Genomic DNA, 22,353 nt, shown 5'->3' on the forward strand with positions numbered 1-22,353 from the left:
TCCCTATCTCCGTAACCCCTCCAGCCCCTACACCCCCCTCCCTATCTCGGTCACCCCCTCCGGCCCCTACATCCCCTCCCTATCTCTGTAACCCCCTCCAGCCCCTACACCCCCTCCCTATCTCTGTCACCCCCTCCGGCCCCTACACCCCCTCCCTATCTCTGTCACCCCCTCCGGCCCCTACACCCTCTCCCTATCTCTGTAACCCCCTCCAGCCCCTACACCCCCTCCCTATCTCTGTAACCCCCTCCAGCCCCTACACCCCCTCCCTATCTCTGTAACTCCCTCCATCCCTCTGTAACTCCCTTCAGCCCCTACACCCCCTCCCTATCTCTGTAACCCCCTCCAGCCCCTACACCCCCTCCCTATCTCTGTAACCCTCTCCATCCCTCTGTAACTCCCTCTGGCCCCCACTCCCCCTCCCTATCTCTGTAACCCCCTCCAGTCCCTACACCCCCTCCCTATCTGTGTAACCCCCTCCGGCCCCCACACCCCCTCCCTATCTCTGTAACCCCCTCCAGCCCCTACACCCCCTCCCTATCTGTGTAACCCCCTCCGGCCCCACACCCCCTCCCTATCTCTGTAACCCCCTCCGGACCCTACACCCCCTCCCTATCTCTGTAACCCCCTCCATCCTTCTGTAACTCCCTCTGGCCCCCACTCCCCCTCCCTATCTCTGTCACCCCCTCCAGCCCCTACACCCCCTCCCTATCTCTGTCACCCCCTCTAGCCCCTACACCCCCTCCCTATCTCTGTAACCCCCTCCAGCCCCTACACCCCCTCCCTATCTCTGTAACCCCCTCCACCCCCTCCCTATCTCTGTAACCCCCTCCGGCCCCTACTCCCCCTCCCTATCTCTGTAACCCCCTCCGGCCCCCACACCCCCTCCCTATCTCTGTAACCCCCTCCAGCCCCTACACCCCCTCCCTATCTCTGTAACCCCCTCCAGCCCCTACACCCCCTCCCTATCTCTGTAACCCCCTCCACCCCCTACACCCCCTCCCTATCTCTGTAACCCCCTCCGGCCCCTACTCCCCCTCCCTATCTCTGTAACCCCCTCCGGCCCCCACACCCCCTCCCTATCTCTGTAACCCCCTCCGGCCCCTACACCCCCTCCCTATCTCTGTAACCCCCTCCCTATCTCTGTCACCCCCTCCGGCCCCCACACCCTCTCCCTCCTCCAGTGGCAGTTGTACCTTTAGCTGCGTGAGGCCTGATGTCCTGGAGATTTCCCCCCGACCCTCCCTCCTCCTCCTCCTCCTCCTCTCCTCCCAGCCCCCCACTTACTCTCTCTCTCTCTCTCTCTTTTCGATTCGATTCGGAAAAAAATGGATTTCACTGACAAAACTGTTTGCCATCATACACTTTCCCTGCGGGGCCCACTCCACACGAAGGGAGCTACCTAAAGGCGAGCTGTTGTTGTCTGGTTTGCACGCACGTGTCGCTGAGGTGGGGCGGTGTGTATATGTTCTGGACCCTCAATATCCCCCCCCCCCCACCACCCCCCTCCCTTCCCTGTCATTGTGGTTCAGGGTTCCCCCATCCATCCCTCCCCACTCGCTCTGGGTCACCCGTCAGATGAATTAGCAACAATCTCTTGTTCGATAAATCTTTCACCCCCCTCCCCCCACCGCCGAATGGAAACAACTTTCCTATGTCCAGTCTTGCGAGCCCGTGAAGATCTTTGTTAATCGCTGCCACAATACTACTTTCTAGAGAACAGCAACCACTTCCCCTTTTCGCTTAGTCCGGCCGCTGGGGCCCAGTCATTATCTCAAGTAAAAAGTAGACCGGAAGGCCCCCCCCACCCCCGCCATCCCGAGCGATAGAAGCTTCTAGAAAAGTCCAGAAGGGTGGCCCCAAAAGGCGTACTCTACGATGAGGGAAAAACATGGACAATTGGAGAACATTGGGAAGTGGTTATGGGGTCTTCGAGACGGTTGCTAGGCCTTACTGAAGCCTAGATTCATAGGCCCGTGTTCCTCTACGCTGGTGTTAGGGGAAGTTCAATGGGACAGGAGATCCTACCCATTTTAAAAATATTCATTTTGCTTTTAATTCACTCACGGAGGGTCTTTATTGCCCGGGGTGGGGGGACAGTTAAGTGTCAACCCCATTACTGTGGGTCCAGTCATGTGTAGGCCCAGACCAGGGAAGGATGGCAGATTCCTTCCCTAAATTAGTGAACCATTTTGGGTTTTTCTGACAATCAACAATGGATTCACGATCATCTTTAGATCCTTAATTCCAGAGTTTTTATTGAATTCAAATCCCACTGCCTGGGGGATTCGAACACGAGTCCCCGAATCATTAACTGGGTCTCTGGATAAACAGGTCAGGTGACTGTACCACTAGACCTCCTGGGGGCAGAGGGTGGGAGATTGGGGAGGGGGGGGGGGGGGGGGGGGCACTATTAACCAAAATGGGGCAGGATTCCAGTTCGGGGGGTTAGGCCTGCGAGGGTGCCAATGGCGAACATTGAAATGAGAAGCCTGATCAGGCCATTCAGCCCATCCTGTCTGCTCTCCCATTCGATATAATCGTGACTGATCTCGTCTCAGCCTCAAATGTTGTCATTGTACCAGCCTCCACCACTTCCTCTGGCAGATCATTCCATACACGTACCACCCTCTGTGTGAAAAGGTTGCCCCTTAGATCTCGTTTATATCTTTCCCCTCTCACCCTAAACCTATGCCCCTCTAGTTCCAGACTCCCCATCCCAGGGAAAAGACTTTGCCTATTTACCCTAACCATGGCCCCTCACGACTTTATAAAGTTCTATAAGGTCACCCCTCAGCCTCCGACGCTCCAGGGAAAACAGCTCCAGCCTGTTCAGCCTCTCCCTGTAGCTCAAATCCTCCAACCCTGGCACCATTCTTGTAAATTCTTTATGCACCCTGTCCAGTGGCTCAGTGGTTAGCCGGGTTCGATGCCACCCTCGGGCAACTGTCTGTGTGGAGTTTGCATATTCTCCCCGTGACTGCGTGGGTTTCCTCCCACAGTCCAAAGATGTGCAGGTTAGGGTGGATTGGCCGTGCTAAATTGTCCCATAGTGCCCAGGGATGTGCAGGTTAGGGTGGATTGGCCATGCTAAATTGTCCCATAGTGCCCAGGGATGTGCAGGTTAGGGGGGATTGGCCGTGCTAAATCGTCCCATAGTGCCCAGGGATGTGCAGGTTAGGGTGGATTGGCCGTGCTAAATTGTCCCATAGTGCCCAGGGATGTGCAGGTTAGGGGGGATTGGCCGTGCTAAATTGTCCCATAGTGCCCAGGGATGTGCAGGTTAGGGTGGATTGGCCGTGCTAAATTGTCCCATAGTGCCCAGGTTAGGGTGGATTGACCGTGCTAAATTGTCCCATAGTGCCCAGGGATGTGCAGGTTACGGTGGATTGGCCGTGCTAAATTGTCCCATAGTGCCCAGGGATGTGCAGGTTAGGGGGGATTGGCCGTGCTAAATTGTCCCATAGTGCCCAGGGATGTGCAGGTTAGGGTGGATTGGCCGTGCTAAATTGTCCCATAGTGCCCAGGGATGAGCAGGTTAGGGTGGATTGGCCGTGCTAAATTGTCCCATAGTGTCCAGGGATGTGCAGGTTAGGGTGGATTGGCCGTGCTAAATTGTCCCATAGTGTCCAGGGATGTGCAGGTTAGGGTGGATTGGCCGTGCTAAATTGTCCCATAGTGCCCAGGGATGTGCAGGTTAGGGTGGATTGACCGTGCTAAATTGTCCCATAGTGCCCAGGGATGTGCAGGTTACGGTGGATTGGCCGTGCTAAATTGTCCCATAGTGTCCAGGGATGTGCAGGTTAGGGTGGATTGGCCGTGCTAAATTGTCCCATAGTGTCCAGGGATGTGCAGGTTACGGTGGATTGGCCGTGCTAAATTGTCCCATAGTGCCCAGGGATGTGCAGGTTAGGGTGGATTGGCCGTGCTAAATTGTCCCATAGTGTCCAGGGATGTGCAGGTTAGGGTGGATTGGCCGTGCTAAATTGTCCCATAGTGTCCAGGGATGTGCAGGTTACGGTGGATTGGCCGTGCTAAATTGTCCCATAGTGTCCAGGGATATGCAGGTTAGGGTGGATTGGCCGTGCTAAATTGTCCCATAATGTCCAGGGATGTGCAGGTTAGGGTGGATTGGCCATGCTACATTGTCCCATAGTGCCCAGGGATGTGCAGGTTAGGGTGGATTGGCCATGCTAAATTGTCCCATAGTGCCCAGGGATGTGCAGGTTACGGTGGATTGGCCGTGCTAAATTGTCCCATAGTGTCCAGGGATGTGCAGGTTAGGGTGGATTGGCCGTGCTAAATTGTCCCATAGTGTCCAGGGATGTGCAGGTTACGGTGGATTGGCCGTGCTAAATTGTCCCACAGTGCCCAGGGATGTGCAGGTTAGGGTGGATTGGCCGTGCTAAATTGTCCCATAGTGTCCAGGGATGTGCAGGTTAGGGTGGATTGGCCGTGCTAAATTGTCCCATAGTGTCCAGGGATATGCAGGTTAGGGTGGATTGGCCGTGCTAAATTGTCCCATAATGTCCAGGGATGTGCAGGTTAGGGTGGATTGGCCATGCTAAATTGTCCCATAGTGCCCAGGGATGTGCAGGTTAGGGTGGATTGGCCGTGCTAAATTGTCCCATAATGTCCAGGGATGTGCAGGTTAGGGTGGATTGGCCGTGCTAAATTGTCCCATAGTGCCCAGGGATGTGCAGGTTAGGGTGGATTGGTCGTGCTAAATTGTCCCATAGTGTCCAGGGATATGCAGGTTAGGGTGGATTGGCCGTGCTAAATTGTCCCATAGTGCCCAGGGATGTGCAGGTTAGGGTGGATTGGCCGTGCTAAATTGCCCCATAGTGCCCAGGGATGTGCAGGTTAGGGTGGATTGACCGTGCTAAATTGTCCCATTGTGCCCAGGGATGTGCAGGTTAGGGTGGATTGACCGTGCTAAATTGTCCCATAGTGCCCAGGGATGTGCAGGTTAGGATGGATTGTCCGTGCTAAATTGTCCCATAGTGTCCAGGGATGTGCAGGTTAGGGTGGATTGGCCGTGCTAAATTGTCCCATAGTGTCCAGGGATGTGCAGGTTAGGGTGGATTGGCCGTGCTAAATTGTCCCATAATGTCCAGGGATGTGCAGGTTAGGGTGGATTGGCCGTGCTAAATTGTCCCATAGTGCCCAGGGATGTGCAGGTTAGGGTGGATTGGTCGTGCTAAATTGTCCCATAGTGTCCAGGGATATGCAGGTTAGGGTGGATTGGCCGTGCTAAATTGTCCCATAGTGCCCAGGGATGTGCAGGTTAGGGTGGATTGGCCGTGCTAAATTGCCCCATAGTGCCCAGGGATGTGCAGGTTAGGGTGGATTGACCGTGCTAAATTGTCCCATTGTGCCCAGGGATGTGCAGGTTAGGGTGGATTGACCGTGCTAAATTGTCCCATAGTGCCCAGGGATGTGCAGGTTAGGATGGATTGTCCGTGCTAAATTGTCCCATAGTGCCCAGGGATGTGCAGGTTAGGGTGGATTGGCCATGCTAAATTGTCCCATAGTGCCCAGGGATGTGCAGGTTAAGGTGGATTGGCCGTGCTAAATTGTCCCATAGTGCCCAGGGATGTGCAGGTTAGGGTGGATTGGCCGTGCTAAATTGTCCCATAGTGCCCAGGGATGTGCAGGTTAGGGTGGATTGGCCGTGCTAAATTGTCCCATAGTGCCCAGGGATGTGCAGGTTAGGGTGTATTAGTCAGGGGTAAATGTCGAGTGATGGGGTAGAGGAGTGGATCTGGAAGGGTTGCTCCTCGGAGAGTCAGTGTGGGCTTGTTGGGCCAAATGGCCTGTTCCCACAGTGCAGGGACTCTATGATTCTACAGTCAGGTGACCAGAACTGCATCAGAAAGTCTGCTTCGGGGTGCAGGAAGTGTTTGATGTGTCTCACTGTGTGTATGAGAGAGAGAGAGACTGACAGGCAAGAGACAGAGAGGGAGAGGGAGAGGGAGGGCAGGTACGAACAGGTAAAAGTGGTTTCCTGGCTGGTTTGCAGTCAGTGAAGGGTTAAATCAGACTGCATCAAACTGAAAGCAGAGACACAAAGGCAGCCCTTTGTCAAACGTTGACGCAAGTGGGAGTTCGGCTGCAGAAACCGCAGTGGAAACTCTGAGAGCACTTGGTTCAGAGCCAGAGACATGGGGTTTCCTCTGAGCGCCATGCCCCCATGTCAGCACACTCTCCCCTCCCCACCCCTCCCCCCCCCATTAACATCTTTCTCACACGAATTCACAGCCTCGCAATTGCTCATCGCCTCGGATCAGCAGCAGGAAGCGATTCACAGTGCACCGTCTGCTTCAGCACAACAAACACCCACAGGAGGCTATCCTCAAAGGCTTCCACTCAGAGGCAGTGGCTCCCTCAGCACTGACCCTCCCACAGTGCGGCACTCCCTCAGTACTGACCCTCCGACAGTGCGGCCCTCCCTCAGTACTGACCCTCCGACAGTGCTGGACTCCCTCAGTACTGACCCTCCGACAGTGCGGCACTCCCTCAGTATTGACCCTCCGACAGTGCGGCACACCCTCAGCACTGACCCTCCGACAGTGCGGCACTCCCTCAGCACTGACCCTCCGACAGTGCGGCACTCCCTATGTACTGACCCTCTGACAGTGCCGCACTCCCTCATTACTGACCCTCCGACAGTGCCGCACTCCCTTAGTACTGACCCTCTGACAGTGCGGCACACCCTCAGCACTGACCCTCTGACAGTGCGGCACACCCTCAGCACTGACCCTCCGACAGTGCGGCACTCCCTCAGTACTGACGCGCCGACAGTGCGGCACTCCCTCAGTACTGACCCTCTGACAGCGCGGCGCTCCCTCAGCACTGACCCTCCGACACTGCGGCACTCCCTCAGCACTGACCCTCCGACAGTGCGGCACTCCCTCAGCACTGACGCTCCGACAGTGCGGCACTCCCTCAGTACTGACCCTCTGACAGTGCGGCACTCCCTCAGTACTGACGCTCCGACAGTGCGGCACTCCCTCAGTACTGACCCTCTGACAGTGCGGCACTCCCTCAGTACTGACCCTCTGACAGCGCGGCGCTCCCTCAGTACTGACCCTCCGACAGTGCGGCACACCCTCAGCACTGACCCTCCGACAGTGCGGCACTCCCTCAGTACTGACGCTCCGACAGTGCGGCACTCCCTCAGTACTGACCCTCTGACAGTGCGGCACTCCCTCAGTACTGACCCTCCGACAGTGCGGCGCTCCCTCAGTACTGACCCTCCGACATTGCTGCACTCCCTCAGTACTGACCCTCCGACAGTGCTGCACTCCCTCAGTACTAACCCTCCGACAGTGCGGCGCTCCCTCAGTACTGACCCTCCGACAGTGCGGCGCTCCCTCAATACTGACCCTCCGACAGTGCTGGACTCCCTCAGCACTGACCCTCCGACAGTGCGGCACTCCCTCAGTACTGACCCTCCGACAGTGCGGCACTCCCTCAGTACTGACCCTCCGACAGTGTGGCACTCCCTCAGTACTGATCCTCCGACAGTGCGGCACTCCCTCAGTATGTCCCTCCGACAGTGCGGCACTCCCTCAGTATTGACCCTCCGACAGTGCGGCAATCCCTCAGTACTGACACTCCGACAGTGCGGCACTCCCTCAGCACTGACCCTCTGACAGTGCGGCACTCCCTCAGCACTGACCCTCTGACAGTGCGGCACTCCCTCAGTACTGACCCTCCGACAGTGCGACATTCCCTCAGTACTGACCCTCCGACAGTGCGGCACTCCCTCAGCACTGACCCTCTGACAGTGCGGCACTCCCTCAGCACTGACCCTCCGACAGTGCGGCATTCCCTCAGTACTGACCCTCCGACAGTGCGGCACTCCCTCAGCACTGACCCTCCGACAGTGCGGCACTCCCTCAGTACTGACCCTCCGACAGTGCGGCACTCCCTCAGCACTGACCCTCCGACAGTGCGGCACTCCCTCAGTACTGACCCTCCGACAGTGCGGCACTCCCTCAGTACTGACCCTCCGACAGTGCGGCACTCCCTCAGCACTGACCCTCTGACAGTGCAGGAGGAGGGTTACTGAGTGACAGTGTGAGGGAGCTGGATTAACATCAATAGACCACCCACGACACCTAAATGTTTAATTTGTCCATTTTTCCACTGTGCAGTGACCCTGTACACATTCAGTCAGCCAGTTTGCTATTTGCCTCTGCAAGGCTTCACAATCGAGCTGTTGAAAGCTCAGGCAGTGAGTTGCTGGTCCTCCCTGCCCTGTGATAACGGCTGGGTGGGGATTATTGATGTTGCAGAGATGCCCCTATGTTACTGTGCGAGGCCTGCCTGGGTAGACTGAACAGAGCACTGGAAAACCTGCTTTTCCCACTTTCCCAGCTGGAACCCGGAACTGTCCCCAAATTCTGCTGTGCCCTCCGCAAACTACCCGTCAGCACTGAGAGCACTGAACTCAGAGAGAGAGAGAGATATGGGGGCAGGATGTTGGGGTGAGGGAGAGAGGGAGAGTGGGACAGAGAGAGAGAGCGCGGGCATGACATGTCTTACGTTTCCATCTGTGGAAATGTTTCTTATGATGGCCAAGTTCGAACCTGCTTATCTTGATTCCTGAGTCAAATCAGATGCCCTGCAGCATTTGAAACTTGGACATCAAACCCCCAGAGATACCATGGTAACCAAGCAAATAAATTCAAATCCCAGCGTGATGAAAAATGCTTCAGAGACTCTGCTTGGAACATTTCGACTTTAGTGTAATCACCCAAACCATCATGGATTAGAGCTAACCCATCAAACACTCCCCAGGACAGGGACAGCACGGGGTTAGATACAGAGTAAAGCTCCCTCTACACTGTCCCCCATCAAACACTCCCCAGGACAGGGACAGCACAGGGTTAGATACAGAGTAAAGCTCCCTCTACACTGCCCCCATCAAACACTCCCCAGGACAGGGACAGCACAGGGTTAGATACAGAGTAAAGCTCCCTCTACACTGTCCCCTCCCCCCCATCAAACACTGCCCAGGACAGGGACAGCACGGGGTTAGATACAGAGTAAAGCTCCCTCTACACTGTCCCCCATCAAACACTCCCAGGACAGGGACAGCACGGGGTTAGATACAGAGTAAAGCTCCCTCTACACTGTCCCCCCATCAAACACTCCCCAGGACAGGGACAGCACGGGGTTAGATACAGAGTAAAGCTCCCTCTACACTGTCTCCCATCAAACACTCCCCAGGACAGGGACAGCACGGGGTTAGATACAGAGTAAATCTCCCTCTACACTGTCCCCATCAAACCCTCCCCAGGACAGGGACAGCACAGGGTTAGATACAGAGTAAAGCTCCCTCTACACTGTCCCCCATCAAACCCTCCCCAGGACACGGACAGCACGGGGTTAGATACAGGAGTAAAGCTTCCTCTACACTGTCCCCCCCATCAAACACTCCCCAGGACAGGGACAGCACGGGGTTAGATACAGAGTAAAGCTCTCTCTACACTGTCCCTCATCAAACACTCCCCAGGACAGGGACAGCACGGGGTTAGATACAGAGTAAAGCTCCCTCTACACTGTCCCCCATCAAACACTCCCCAGGACAGGGACAGCACGGGGTTAGGTACAGAGTAAAGCTCCCTCTACACTGTCCTCCATCAAACACTCCCCAGGACAGGGACAGCACGGGGTTAGATACAGAGTAAAGCTCTCTCTACACTGTCCTCCATCAAACACTCCCCAGGACAGGGACAGCACGGGGTTAGATACAGAGTAAAGCTCCCTCTACACTGTCCCCCATCAAACACTCGCCAGGACAGGGACAGCACGGGGTTAGATACAGAGTAAAGCTCCCTCTACACTGTCCCCCATCAAACACTCCCCAGGACAGGGACAGCATGGGGTTAGATACAGAGTAAAGCTCCCTCTACACTGTCCCCCCCATCAAACACTCCCCAGGACAGGGACAGCACGGGGTTAGATACAGAGTAAAGCTCCCTCTACACTGTCCCCCATCAAACCCTCCCCAGGACAGGGACAGCACAGGGTTAGATACAGAGTAAAGCTCCCTCTACACTGTCCCCCCCATCAAACACTCCCCAGGACAGGGACAGCACGGGGTTAGATACAGAGTAAAGCTGACTCTACACTGTCCCCCATCAAACACTCCCCAGGACAGGGACAGCACGGGGTTAGATACAGAGTAAAGCCCTCTCTACACTGTCCCCCCATCAAACACTCCCCAGGACAGGGACAGCACGGGGTTAGATACAGAGTAAAGCTCAATCTACACTGTCCCCCATCAAACACTCCCCAGGACAGGGACAGCACGGGGTTAGATACAGAGTAAAGCTCCCTCTACACTGTCCCCCATCAAACCCTCCCCAGGACTGGGACAGCACGGGGTTAGATACAGAGCAAAGCTCCCTCTACACTGTCCCCCATCAAACACTCCCCAGGACAGGGACAGCACGGGGTTAGATACAGAGTAAAGCTCCCTCTACACTGTCCCCCATCAAACACTCCCCAGGACAGGGACAGCACGGGGTGAGATACAGAGTAAAACTCCCTCTGCACTGTCCCCCATCAAACACTCCCCAGGACAGGGACAGCACGGGGTTAGATACAGAGTAAAGCTCCCTCTACACTGTCCCCCATCAAACACTCCCCAGGACAGGGACAGCACGGGGTGAGATACAGAGTAAAACTCCCTCTGCACTGTCCCCCATCAAACACTCCCCAGGACAGGGACAGCACAGGGTTAGATACAGAGTAAAGCTCCCTCTACACTGTCCCCCCCCATCAAACACTCCCCAGGACAGGGACAGCACGGGGTTAGATACAGAGTAAATCTCCCTCTACACTGTCCTCCATCAAACACTCCCCAGGACAGGGACAGCACGGGGTTAGATACAGAGTAAAGCTCTCTCTACACTGTCCCTCATCAAACACTCCCCAGGACAGGGACAGCACGGGGTTAGATACAGAGTAAAGCTCCCTCTGCACTGTCCCCCATCAAACACTCCCCAGGACAGGGACAGCACGGGGTTAGAATACAGAGTAAAGCTCCCTCTACACTGCCCCCCCCCCCCCCCCCAATCAAACATTCCCCAGGACAGGGACAGCAAGGGGTTAGAATACAGAGTAAAGCTTCCTCTACACTGTCCCCCTCCCATCAAACACTCCCCAGGACTGGGACTGCACAGGGTTAGATACAGAGTAAAGCTCTCTCTACTCTGCCCCCCCCCCCAATCAAACACTCCCCAGATAGGGACTGCACGGGGTTAGATAACATCAGTCGAGATACAGTCAGTAACACAGGGTTCTGGGTGGGTGGATTAGAGTATTTGGTGAGACCACCCTCCTGGGGTATTGTAAGCAGTTTGGGGGTCTCCGTATCTGAGGAAGATGTTCTGGCGACAGAGGGAGTGCAGCCATTCAAAGCCTGATTCCCGGGATGGTGGGACTGACGTATGAGGAGAGACCGGATCGGTTCGGGCTGTACTCACTGGGGGGGGGTTTGGGGAGAACGAGGAGGGGGGTCTCAGAGAAACCGATAAAATCCCAACAGGACCAGATGGGGCCAAGGATGTTGACCCGGGGAGCCCAGAACCGGGGGTGGTGGGGGGTGAGGGTCACAGTCTAAGAATTACAGGATGGGGGCATTTGAGACTGAGATGGGGAGAAATATCTTCCCTCAGAGAGTGGGGGGGGGTCACGGAAAGCAGTTGAGTGCAAAACAAAGTTTGGTTGAGTTATGGATGGTGTAGAAGTTGTCAAAGGATACAGTGGGATAGAGATCAGTTGTAGATATGGGGGAGAAATGGCAGGTAGAGTTTAATCTGGCTAAGTGTGAGGTGCTGCACTCCCTCAGTACTGACCCTCCGACAGTGCGGCGCTCCCTCTGTTACTGTGTGAGGCCTGCCTGGGTAGACTGAACACAGCACTGGAAAACCTGCTTTTCCCACTTTCCCAGCTAGAGGGTTTGAAATGTCAGGAGAGGCTGGAAAAACTCAGGGTGCTTTCTCTCGAGGCTGAGGGGAGGTTTGATAGAAGTCTCTAAAATTGAGATGCATAGGTAGGGTTGACTGTCTTTTCCCAGAGTTGAATGTCTAATACCAGGGGGCATGTATTTAAGGTGAGAGGGGGAAAGTTCAAAGGAGATGTGAGGGGTTAGTTTTTTTTTTACAGAGAGTGATAGGAGTGTGGAACGCACTGTGAAGGGTTGGCGTTGAAGACAGATACCAAAGGGGCGTTTAAGGGGTTTTTCGATAAACATATGCAAATGCAAGGGGTGGAAGGGTGCAGACCAAGGGCAGGTGGAAGGGATTAGCATCATGTATAGAACAACATCGTGGGCCGAAGGGCCTGTTCCTTCACTGTACTGTTCCAGGTTCTAAACCATCGAATGTTTGCAGGAAGGAGTTGGATGTAGTTCTTGGGGCTTACGGGAGGAAGTGGGGACAGAATTGGATGATCTGTCACATTCCTATTGAATGGATGCTATGGTTGGAGAAGGCTCGAGGGGCCGAATGGCCTACTCCTGCTCCTGGATTCTCTGTTTTCCAGGTTTCACTAAAGCTCCTGTACAATGGCAGCGATGGGGTGGGGTTATGTGAGAATGTGGGAAGGGGGGAGAATGGAGGGAATGGGGGGACTGGGAGAGGAACAAGTGGGTGGTGGGGGAGGAAGGGTAACTGCGAGGAGGTTGGGATAGGATGCAGGGATGGGAGTAGCGATATAGGGGTAGGTTTGGGAGTCAGGATGGGATTTTGGGATGATGTGTATGGACGGGATGGGGGACGGGTGACAGGATGGGGGACAGGATGGGGGACAGGATGGGGGACAGGCTGGAAGGTGCATTCCTCTTGGGGAGATGAAAATTGTGGAGATTCCCGAATAGGAGACTATCAGGAACAGAATCGTGATGGGGGCAGGAGTTGAGAAACACATGGGGAAGCTGCAATGGAATGGTGAGACAGACTCAGATGGGCTGAGTGGCCTGATTCTGATGGGATGTGTAAACTCGGGGACTGCTTGATTTCAGGACGGGGGACGGGTTCAGGCATACATGGGTACTGCCCAACCCCAGAGCCTGGGTCAGAGACACAGAGAGAGACAGAGAGGGAGAGACATACACAGAGACAGAGACACAGAAAGAGAGAGAGAGACAGGGAGAGACAGAGAGGGAGAGACAGACATACACAGCAAGAGATACGGGAACACAGAGACAGAGACACAGAGAGAGAGAGAGAGAGACATGCACACACAGGCACCCAGAGAGAGAGAGAGAGAGACACACACACACAGACAGAGGGAGAGAGACAGAGAGACATAAAGAGACGCCAAGACACAGACAGAGACAGACACACAGACACAAAGAGAGAGACAGAGACACAGAGAGACACACACAGACAGAGACAGACACAGACAGAGACAGACACAGACAGAGACAGACACACACACAGACAGAGACACACACATACACAGACAGAGACACAGACAGAGAGAGGGAGGGAGCCCTGACCTTTCTGAGTAGCTGCCTCCTGTCGCGGCTGCTCGGAGCCCCCTCGCTAAACACCTCATCCTCAGACTCGGGCGAGGAGCAGTTGAAGGAAGAGACGGACGAGCTGGAAGTCCTCAGGCGGCACTTGGCTTCGAGCTGAGGCGGCAGGGTCTCCCAGTCCCCGGGAACTTGCAGCGGGGTGCCCTCAGAGTCCCTGCTCTCACCCCCGCCGCTGTCCATGGCTAACTTGAGCAGCTCAGGGAGTTGGAGCCCTGAAACACTCGGGGGGGGGGGGGGGGGTCCTGAATGCAGTCAGGTTTCCCCGTCTGAGGGGGCTTTTAAATCCCCCTCCTCTCCTGTCAGCAGGCAGGGAAAGGGAAACACTGTCTGTCTGTCTGTCAGTCTGTGCTGCACCTTCACTCTCCTGCAAAGCACAAACTCTGAGCTCCACACTTTGCCTGGTCTTCCCTTGATCAGGTCTCCGAGCGCCCTCAACCCTCCCTCACAACACACTGCAGCTTTTGGGCTCTTCAACTCTCTCTCTCTCTCTCTCTCTCTGTCTGTCTGTCTCTCTCTCTCCTGCTCCTGGGATGCTGCCTGGCCTCTCGACTCTGATCTCCAGCTGCTGCAGTCCTGACTGAGGAGAAACCAGTGTTGCTCTGGGATGCAGGAAATCCACAATCCCCAGGTTATAGCCCAGCAGGCTGAGAAACAAAAGTTCTGGGACTTACATATTGATGAATGTAACCCATTCTAAAAGATGAAAGACTGAACAGCAATCCAGGCTTGTTCAATGTGTAATTTCAGTTACATCACACCGTAATCTTTTGCGATAAAATTCTGTGTCTTATGGTCTTATTCCCCACAACCACCTGATGAAGGAGCGTCGCTCCGGAAGCTAGTGCTTCCAACTAAATCTGTCGGACTGCAACCTGGTGTGCTGTGATTCTTTAAAACTTTCTCCTGGGAGAAATATTCCTGATGAGGGGCCCACAGAGTCTTAGAGATGTACATCACAGAAACAGACCCTTCAGTCCGACCCGTCCATGCCGACCAGATATAGAGTCATAGAGATGTACAGCACGGAAACAGACCCTTCGGCCCAACCCGTCCATGCCGACCAGATATCCCAACCCAATCTAGTCCCACCTGCCAGCACCCGGCCCATATCCCTCCAAACCCTTCCTATTCATGTCCCCATCCAGATGCCTTTTAAATGTTGCCATTGTACCAGCCTCCACCACATCCTCTGGCAGCTCATTCCATACACATACCACCCTCTGTGTGACAAAGTTGCCCCGTTGGTCTTGTTGACTCTCTGGCTCCTCAGACGCTGCCTGATCTGCTGTGCTTTTCTAGCACCACACTCTCGACTCTCTCTCTCCTCTTTCACCTGTTTTTCACAGTTAAAAAAAATCACACATTTTCCCTGGAGTGTCGGAGGCTGAGGGGTGACCTTATAGAGGTTTATAAAACCATGAGGGGCATGGATAGGGTAAATAGACAAGGTCTTTTCCCTGGGGTGGGGGAGTCCAGAACTAGAGGGGCATAGGTTTAGGGTGAGAGGGGAAGGATATAAAAGAGACCTAAGGGGCAACTTTTTCACACAGAGGGTGGTACGTGTGTGGAATGGGCTGCCAGAGGAAGTGGTGGAGGCTGGTACAATGACAACATTTAAGAGGCACCTGGTTGGGTATGTGAATAGGAAGGGTTTGGGGGGATATGGGCCGGGTGCTGGCAGGTGGGACTAGATTGGGTTGGGATATCTGGTCAGCATGGACGGGTTGGACCGAAGGGTCTGTTTCCGAGCTGTACATCTCGATGAGCAGGTGATAGTCCAACAGGTTTGTTTGGAAGTGCAAGCTTTTGGAGAACTGCTCCCTCATCAGGGAGCTAGTGAGGCAGAATCATAGGCTGATCCTGCCTCCCTCGCTCCCCGATGAAGGAGCAGCGCTCCGAAAGCTAGTGCTTCCGAGTAAACCTGTTGGACTGTAACCTGGTGTTTTGTGAATTCTAACTTTGTCCACCCCCCAGTCCAACAGTCCACCTTGTGGAACTTTTCATAATCACAGCTTTTTGTCACTTATAGACACGATCTGGATTGTGTGTGCAGGAGGTATGGTTAGTAAGTCTACAGATGACACCAAAATTGGTGGCGGTGTGAACAGCAAAGAGGGTCACCTTGGCGGTGTCAATCAGCTGGCTGAGGAGTGGCAGATGGAGTTTAATTCCGATAAATGCGTAGGTGCTGCATTTTGGGAAAGCAAATCTTAGCAGGACTTATACACTTAATGGTAAGGTCCTAGGGAGTGTTGCTGAACAAAGAGACCTTGGAGTGCGGGTTCACAACTCCTTGAAAGTGGACTCGCAAGTAGATAGGATAGTGAAGAAAGTGGTTCTGATGAAGGGTCACTGGACCCAAAACATTAACTCTGTTTTTCCTTGGGCGGCAGGGTGGCTCAGTGGTTAGCACTGCTACCTCACAGCGCCCGGATTCAATTCCTGCCTCAGACGACTGTCTCTGTGGAGTTTGCACATTCTCCCTGTGTCTGCGGTTTCCTCCCACAGTCCAAAAATGTGCAGCTTAGGGTGAATTGGCCGCGCTAAATTGCCCGTAGTGTTAGGTGAAGGGGTTAATGTAGGGGAATGGGTCTGGGTGGGTTGCACTTCGGTGGGTCAGCGTGGATCTGTTGGGCCAAAGGGCCTGTTTCCACACTGTAAAGTGATCTAAAGATGCTGCAAGACCTGTTGAGCTTTTCCAGCAATTCTTGTCTTTATGAGTGAAGGAAGCCCTTTTTGTGAGCACAGGAGTTGGGAGGTCATGTTGCGGCTGCAGGACATTGGGTTAGGCCACTTTTGGAATACTGTGTGCAATTCTGTCTCCCTCCTGTAGGAAGGATGCTGTGAAACTTCAAAGGGTGCAGAAAAGGATGTTGCTGGGTTTAAACTATAGGGAAAGGCTGAATAGGCTGGGGCTGTTTTCCCTGGAATGTCAAAGGCTGGGGGGTGACCTTATAGAGGTTTATAAAATCACGAGGGGCATGGGATAGGATAAATAGACAAGGTCTTTTCCCTGGGGTGGGGGAGTCCAGAACTAGAGGGCATAGGTTTAGGGTGAGAGGGGAAAGATATAAAAGAGACCTAAGGGGCAACTTTTTCTCGCAGAGGGTGGTACGTGTATGGAATGGGCTGCCAGAGGAAGTGGTGGAGGCTGGTACAATGACAACATTTAAGAGGCATCTGGATGGGTATATGAATAGGAAGGGTTTGGGGGGATATGGGCCGGGTGCTGGCAGGTGGGACTAGATTGGGTTGGGATATCTGGTCGGCATGGACGGGTTGGACCGAAGGGTCTGTTTCCGTGCTGTACATCTCTATGACTCTATGACCTCTAGAGTAGGTGGAACACTGAAGACAGGTCTCCCAGGGCGGGGGGCATGGATGCTTACCACTGAGCTACACTGGGGACCTGGCTGGTGCTGTTATGTTACACATCCCCCAAAGCACAGTGACACTTGAGCCCAGCCCCTCCTGGCTCAGAGGTGGGGAAATGTGGATGGATTTCGACGAGCAAAGGAAGGAGCTAAGAACTGAAATGGCTGGAGAAACACAGTGGGTCTGGCAGCATCCGTGGAGAGAGAACCAGAATCTTCACTCACAGGACTACAGCTGGATTGCCGGGCCCAGTAGAGATGTGCAGAAGCTGTTTACATGAGGCATGAGAAAATTCAGTGACAAGGGGAGAGTGAAGGGGTGTGTAGACGGTCCTCCCTTGGAGAGGAGAGGGCTGAGAGAGACAGATTAAATTAGATTAGATTAGATTCCCTACAGTGTGGAAACAGGCCCTTCGGCCCAACAAGTCTACACCGATCCTCTGAAAAGCAACCCACCCATTTCCCTCTGACTAATCCACCTTACACTATGGGACAATTTAGCATGGCCAATCCACCCTAACCTACACATCCCTGGGCACTATGGGACAATTTAGCACGGCCAATCCACCCTAACCTGCACATCCCCGGGCACTATGGGACAATTTAGCACGGCCAATCCACCCTAACCTGCACATCCCTGGGCACGATGGGACAATTTAGCACGGCCAATCCACCCTAACCTGCACATCCCTGGGCACTATGGGACAATTTAGCACGGCCAATCCACCCTAACCTGCACATCCCTGGACACTATGGGACAATTTAGCACGGCCAATCCACCCTAACCTGCACATCCCTGGGCACTATGGGACAATTTAGCACGGCCAATCCACCCTAACCTGCACATCCCTGGGCACTGTGGGACAACTTAGCACGGCCAATCCACCCTAACCTGCACATCCCTGGGCACTGTGGGACAATTTAGCACGGCCAATCCACCCTAACCTGCACATCCCTGGGCACTGTGGGACAATTTAGCACGGCCAATCCACCCTAACCTGCACATCCCTGGGCACTGTGGGACAATTTAGCACGGCCAATCCACCCTAACCTGCACATCCCTGGACACTATGGGACAATTTAGCACGGCCAACCCACCCAAACCTGCACATCCCTGGGCACTATGGGACAATTTAGCACGGCCAATCCACCCTAACCTGCACATCCCTGGGCACTATGGGACAATTTAGCACGGCCAACCCACCCTAACCTGCACATCCCTGGGCACTATGGGACAATTTAGCACGGCCAATCCACCCTAACCTGCACATCCCTGGGCACTATGGGACAATTTAGCACGGCCAATCCACCCTAACCTGCACATCCCTGGACACTATGGGACAATTTAGCACGGCCAATCCACCCTAACCTGCACATCCCTGGACACTATGGGACAATTTAGCACGGCCAATCCACCCTAACCTGCACATCCCTGGGCACTATGGGGCAATTTAGCACGGCCAATCCACCCTAACCTGCATATCCCTGGGCACTATGGGACAATTTAGCACGGCCAATCCACCCTAACCTGCACATCCCTGGGCACTATGGGACAATTTAGCACGGCCAATCCACCCTAACCTGCACATCCCTGGGCACTATGGGACAATTTAGCACGGCCAATCCACCCTAACCTGCACATCCCTGGGCACTATGGGACAATTTAGCATGGCCAATCCCCCCTAACCTGCACATCCCTGGGCACTATGGGACAATTTAGCATGGCCAATCCACCCTAACCTGCACATCCCTGGGCACTATGGGACAATTTAGCACGGCCAATCCACCCTAACCTGCACATCCCTGGGGACTATGGGACAATTTAGCATGGCCAATCCACCCTAACCTGCACATCCCTGGGCACTATGGGACAATTTAGCACGGCCAACCCACCCTAACCTGCACATCCCTGGGCAGTATGGGACAATTTAGCACGACCAATCCACCCTAACCTGCACATCCCTGGGCACTATGGGACAATTTAGCACGGCCAATCCACCCTAACCTGCACATCCCTGGGCACTATGGGACAATTTAGCCCGGCCAATCCACCCTAACCTGCACATCCCTGGGCACTATGGGACAATTTAGCACGGCCAATCCACCCTAACCTGCACATCCCTGGACACTATGGGACAATTTAACACGGCCAATCCACCCTAACCTGCACATCCCTGGGCACTATGGGACAATTTAGCACGGCCAATCCACCCTTACCTGCACATCCCTGGGCACTATGGGACAATTTAGCACGGCCAATCCACCCTAACCTGCCCATCCCTGGGCAATATGGGACAATTTAGCACGGCCAATCCACCCTAACCTGCACATCCCTGGACATTATGGGACATTTAGCACGGCCAATCCACCCTAACCTGCACATCCCTGGATACTATGGGAATACTATGGGTATATTTCCCTCCCCTTCCCTATCAGCATTCCGTAAAGACCACTCCCTCCGTGACTCCCTCGTCAGATCCACACCCCCCACTAACCCAACCTCCACTCCCGGCACCTTCCCCTGCAACCGCAGGAGGTGCAAGACTTGCGCCCACACCTCCCCCCTCACCTCCCTCCAAGGCCCCAAAGGAAACTTCCATATCCGCCACAGATTCACCTGCACCTCCACACATATCATCTATTGCATCCTCTGCACCCGATGTGGCCTCCTCTATATTGGGGAGACAGGCCGCCTACTTGCGGAGCGTTTCAGAGAACACCTCTGGGACACCCGGACCAACCAACCCAATCACCCTGTAGCTCAACATTTCAATTCCCCCTCCCACTCCACCAAGGATATGCAGGTCTTTGGACTCCTCCATCGTCAGACCACAGCGAAACGACGGTTGGAGGAAGAACGCCTCATCTTCCGGCTAGGAACCCTCCAACCACAAGGGATGAACTCGGATTTCACCAGTTTCCTCATTTCCCCTCCCCCCACCTTGTCTCAGTCAAATCCATCAAATTCAGCACCGCCTTCCTAACCTGCAATCTTCTTCCCGACCTCTCCGCCCCCACCCCAGTCTGACCTATCACCCTCACCTTGACCTCTTTCCACCTATCACATTTCCGACGCTCCCCCCCCCAAGTCCCTCCTCCCTACCTTTTATCTTAGCCTGCTGGACAAACTTTCCTCATTCCTGAAGAAGGGCTTATGCCCGAAACGTTGATTCTCCTGTTCCCTGGATGCTGCCTGACCTGCTGCGCCTTTCCAGCAACACATTTCCAGCTCTGATCTCCAGCATCTGCAGACCTCACTCTCTCCTCAATATTTAGCACGGCCAATCCACCCTAACCTGCACATCCCTGGGCACTATAGGTATTTTAGCACGGCCAATCCACCCTAATCTGCACATCCCTGGGCACTATGGGACAATTTAGCACGGCCAATCCACCCTAACCTGCACATCCCTGGATACTATGGGGTAATTTAGCATGGCCAATCCACCCTAACCTGCACATCCCTAGACACTATGGGACAATTTAGCACGGCCAGTCCACCCTAACCTGCACATCCCTAGACACTATGGGACAATTTAGCACGGCCAATCCACCCTAACCTGCACATCCCTGGACACTATGGGACAATTTAGCATGGCCAATCCACCCTAACCTGCACATCCCTGGACACTATGGGACAATTTAGCACGGCCAATCCACCCTAACCTACACATCCCTGGACACTATGGGACAATTTAACATGGCCAATCCACCCTAATCTGCACATCCATTAGGAGGTAGTGACCACAATACAATAAGCTTTAATCTGCAGTTTGAAAGGGAGAGGGTACAATCGGAAGTGACAATATTTCAGTTGAATAAAGGGAACTATGGAGCTACGAGGGAGGAGCTGGCCAAAGGTCAATGGTGCAATACCCTAGCAGGGATGACTGTGGAGGAACAATGGCAGGTATTTCTGGGTATAATGCAGAAGATGCAGGATCAGTTCATTCCAAAAAGGAAGAAAGATCCCAGGAGGAGGCAGGGGTGGCCGTGGCTGACGAGGGAAGTTAAGAAACATATAAAGATAAAAGGGAAAAAGTATAACATAGCAAAGATAAGTGGGAAAACTGAGGACTGGGAAACTTTTAAAGAACAACAGAGGATTACTAAAAAGGAAATACGGAAAGAAAAAATAAGGTACCAAGGTAAACTGGCCAAAAATATATAGGCTTTTTTAGATATGTGAAAAGAAAAAAATTGGTTAGGGCTAAAATTGGGCCCTTGAAGACAGAAACAGTTGAATTTATAGCAGGGTACAAAGAAATGGCAGAAGAATTGAATGGGTACTTCAGATCTGTGTTCACTGGGGAAGACACAAGCAATCTCCCTGAGGTAACAGTGGCTGAAGGACCTGCACTTTAGGGAATTTATATTTGCCAGGAATTGGTGTTGGAGAGACGGTTAGGTCTGAAGGGTGATAAGTCCCCAGGGCCTGATGGTCTACATCCCAGGGTACTGAAGGAGGTGGCTCGGGAAATCGTGGATGTGTTGGTGATTATTTTCCAGAGTTCGATAGATTCAGGATCAGTTCCTGCGGATTGGAGGGTGGCTAATGTTGTACCACTTTTTAAGAAAGGAGGGAGAGAGAAAACAGCGAATTATAGACCAGTTAGTCTGACCTCAGTGGTGGGAAAGATGCTGGAGTCAATTATAAAGGATGAAATTATAACACGTCTGGATAGTAGTAACAGGATAGGACAGAGTCAGCATGGATTTATGAAGGGGAAATCATGCTTGACTAATCTTCTGGAATTTTTTGAGGATGTAACTCTGAAGATGGACGAGGGAGATCCAGTAGATGTAGTGTACCTGGACTTTCAGAAAGCCTTTGATAAAGTCCCATATAGGAGGTTAGTGAGCAAAATTAGGGGACATGGTATTGGGGGCAAAATACTGACTTGGATTGAAGTTGGTTGGCTGACAGGAAACAAAGAGTAGTGATAAACGGCTCCATTTCGGAATGGCAGGCAGTGACCAGTAGGGTACTGCAGGGATCCGTGCTGGGACCGCAGCTTTTTACAATATACATTAATGATATAGATGATGGTATTAAAAGTAATATTAGCAAATTTGCTGATGATACAAAGCTGGGTGGCAGGGTGAAATGTGAGGAGGATGTTAGGAGATTACAGGTTAGGTGAGTGGACGGATGCATGGCAGATGCAGTTTAATGTAGATAAATGTGTGGTTATCCACTTTGGTAGCAAGAACAGGAAGGCAGATTACTACCTAAATGGAGTCAAGTTAGGTAAAGGGGCAGTACAGAGAGATCTGGGTGTTCTTGTACACCAGTCAATGAAGGTAAGCATGCAGGTACAGCAGGTAGTGAAGAAGGCTAATAGCATGCTGGCCTTCATGACAAGAGGAATTGAGTATAGAAGCAAAGAGGTGCTTCTGCAGCTGTACAGGGCCCTG

The 22,353-nt window shown here is 53.5% G+C and overlaps 1 protein-coding gene across 2 annotated transcripts in view; it reads right to left on the reverse strand.

Moving 5' to 3' along the window:
• Positions 1-13,812, reverse strand: part of LOC122547734 (inositol-trisphosphate 3-kinase B-like) — a 46,225-nt gene extending 32,413 nt beyond the window's left edge. The window contains exon 1 of one of the 2 annotated variants that reach the window (XM_087983728.1): positions 13,523-13,812. In XM_087983728.1, the coding sequence (XP_087839854.1) occupies positions 13,523-13,741 (219 nt within the window). In that variant the 5' untranslated portion in view covers positions 13,742-13,812. The remainder of the gene's footprint in view (positions 1-13,522) is intronic. The other variant, XM_087983727.1, reaches the window with a different exon arrangement.
• Between the last annotated feature and the right edge of the window lie 8,541 nt (positions 13,813-22,353).

The sequence above is a fragment of the Chiloscyllium plagiosum genome, unplaced genomic scaffold (genome assembly GCF_037043375.1).
Source record: "Chiloscyllium plagiosum isolate Xiang-an unplaced genomic scaffold, Cpla_swu_hap1 HiC_scaffold_46, whole genome shotgun sequence".
Lineage (NCBI taxonomy): Eukaryota > Metazoa > Chordata > Chondrichthyes > Orectolobiformes > Hemiscylliidae > Chiloscyllium > Chiloscyllium plagiosum.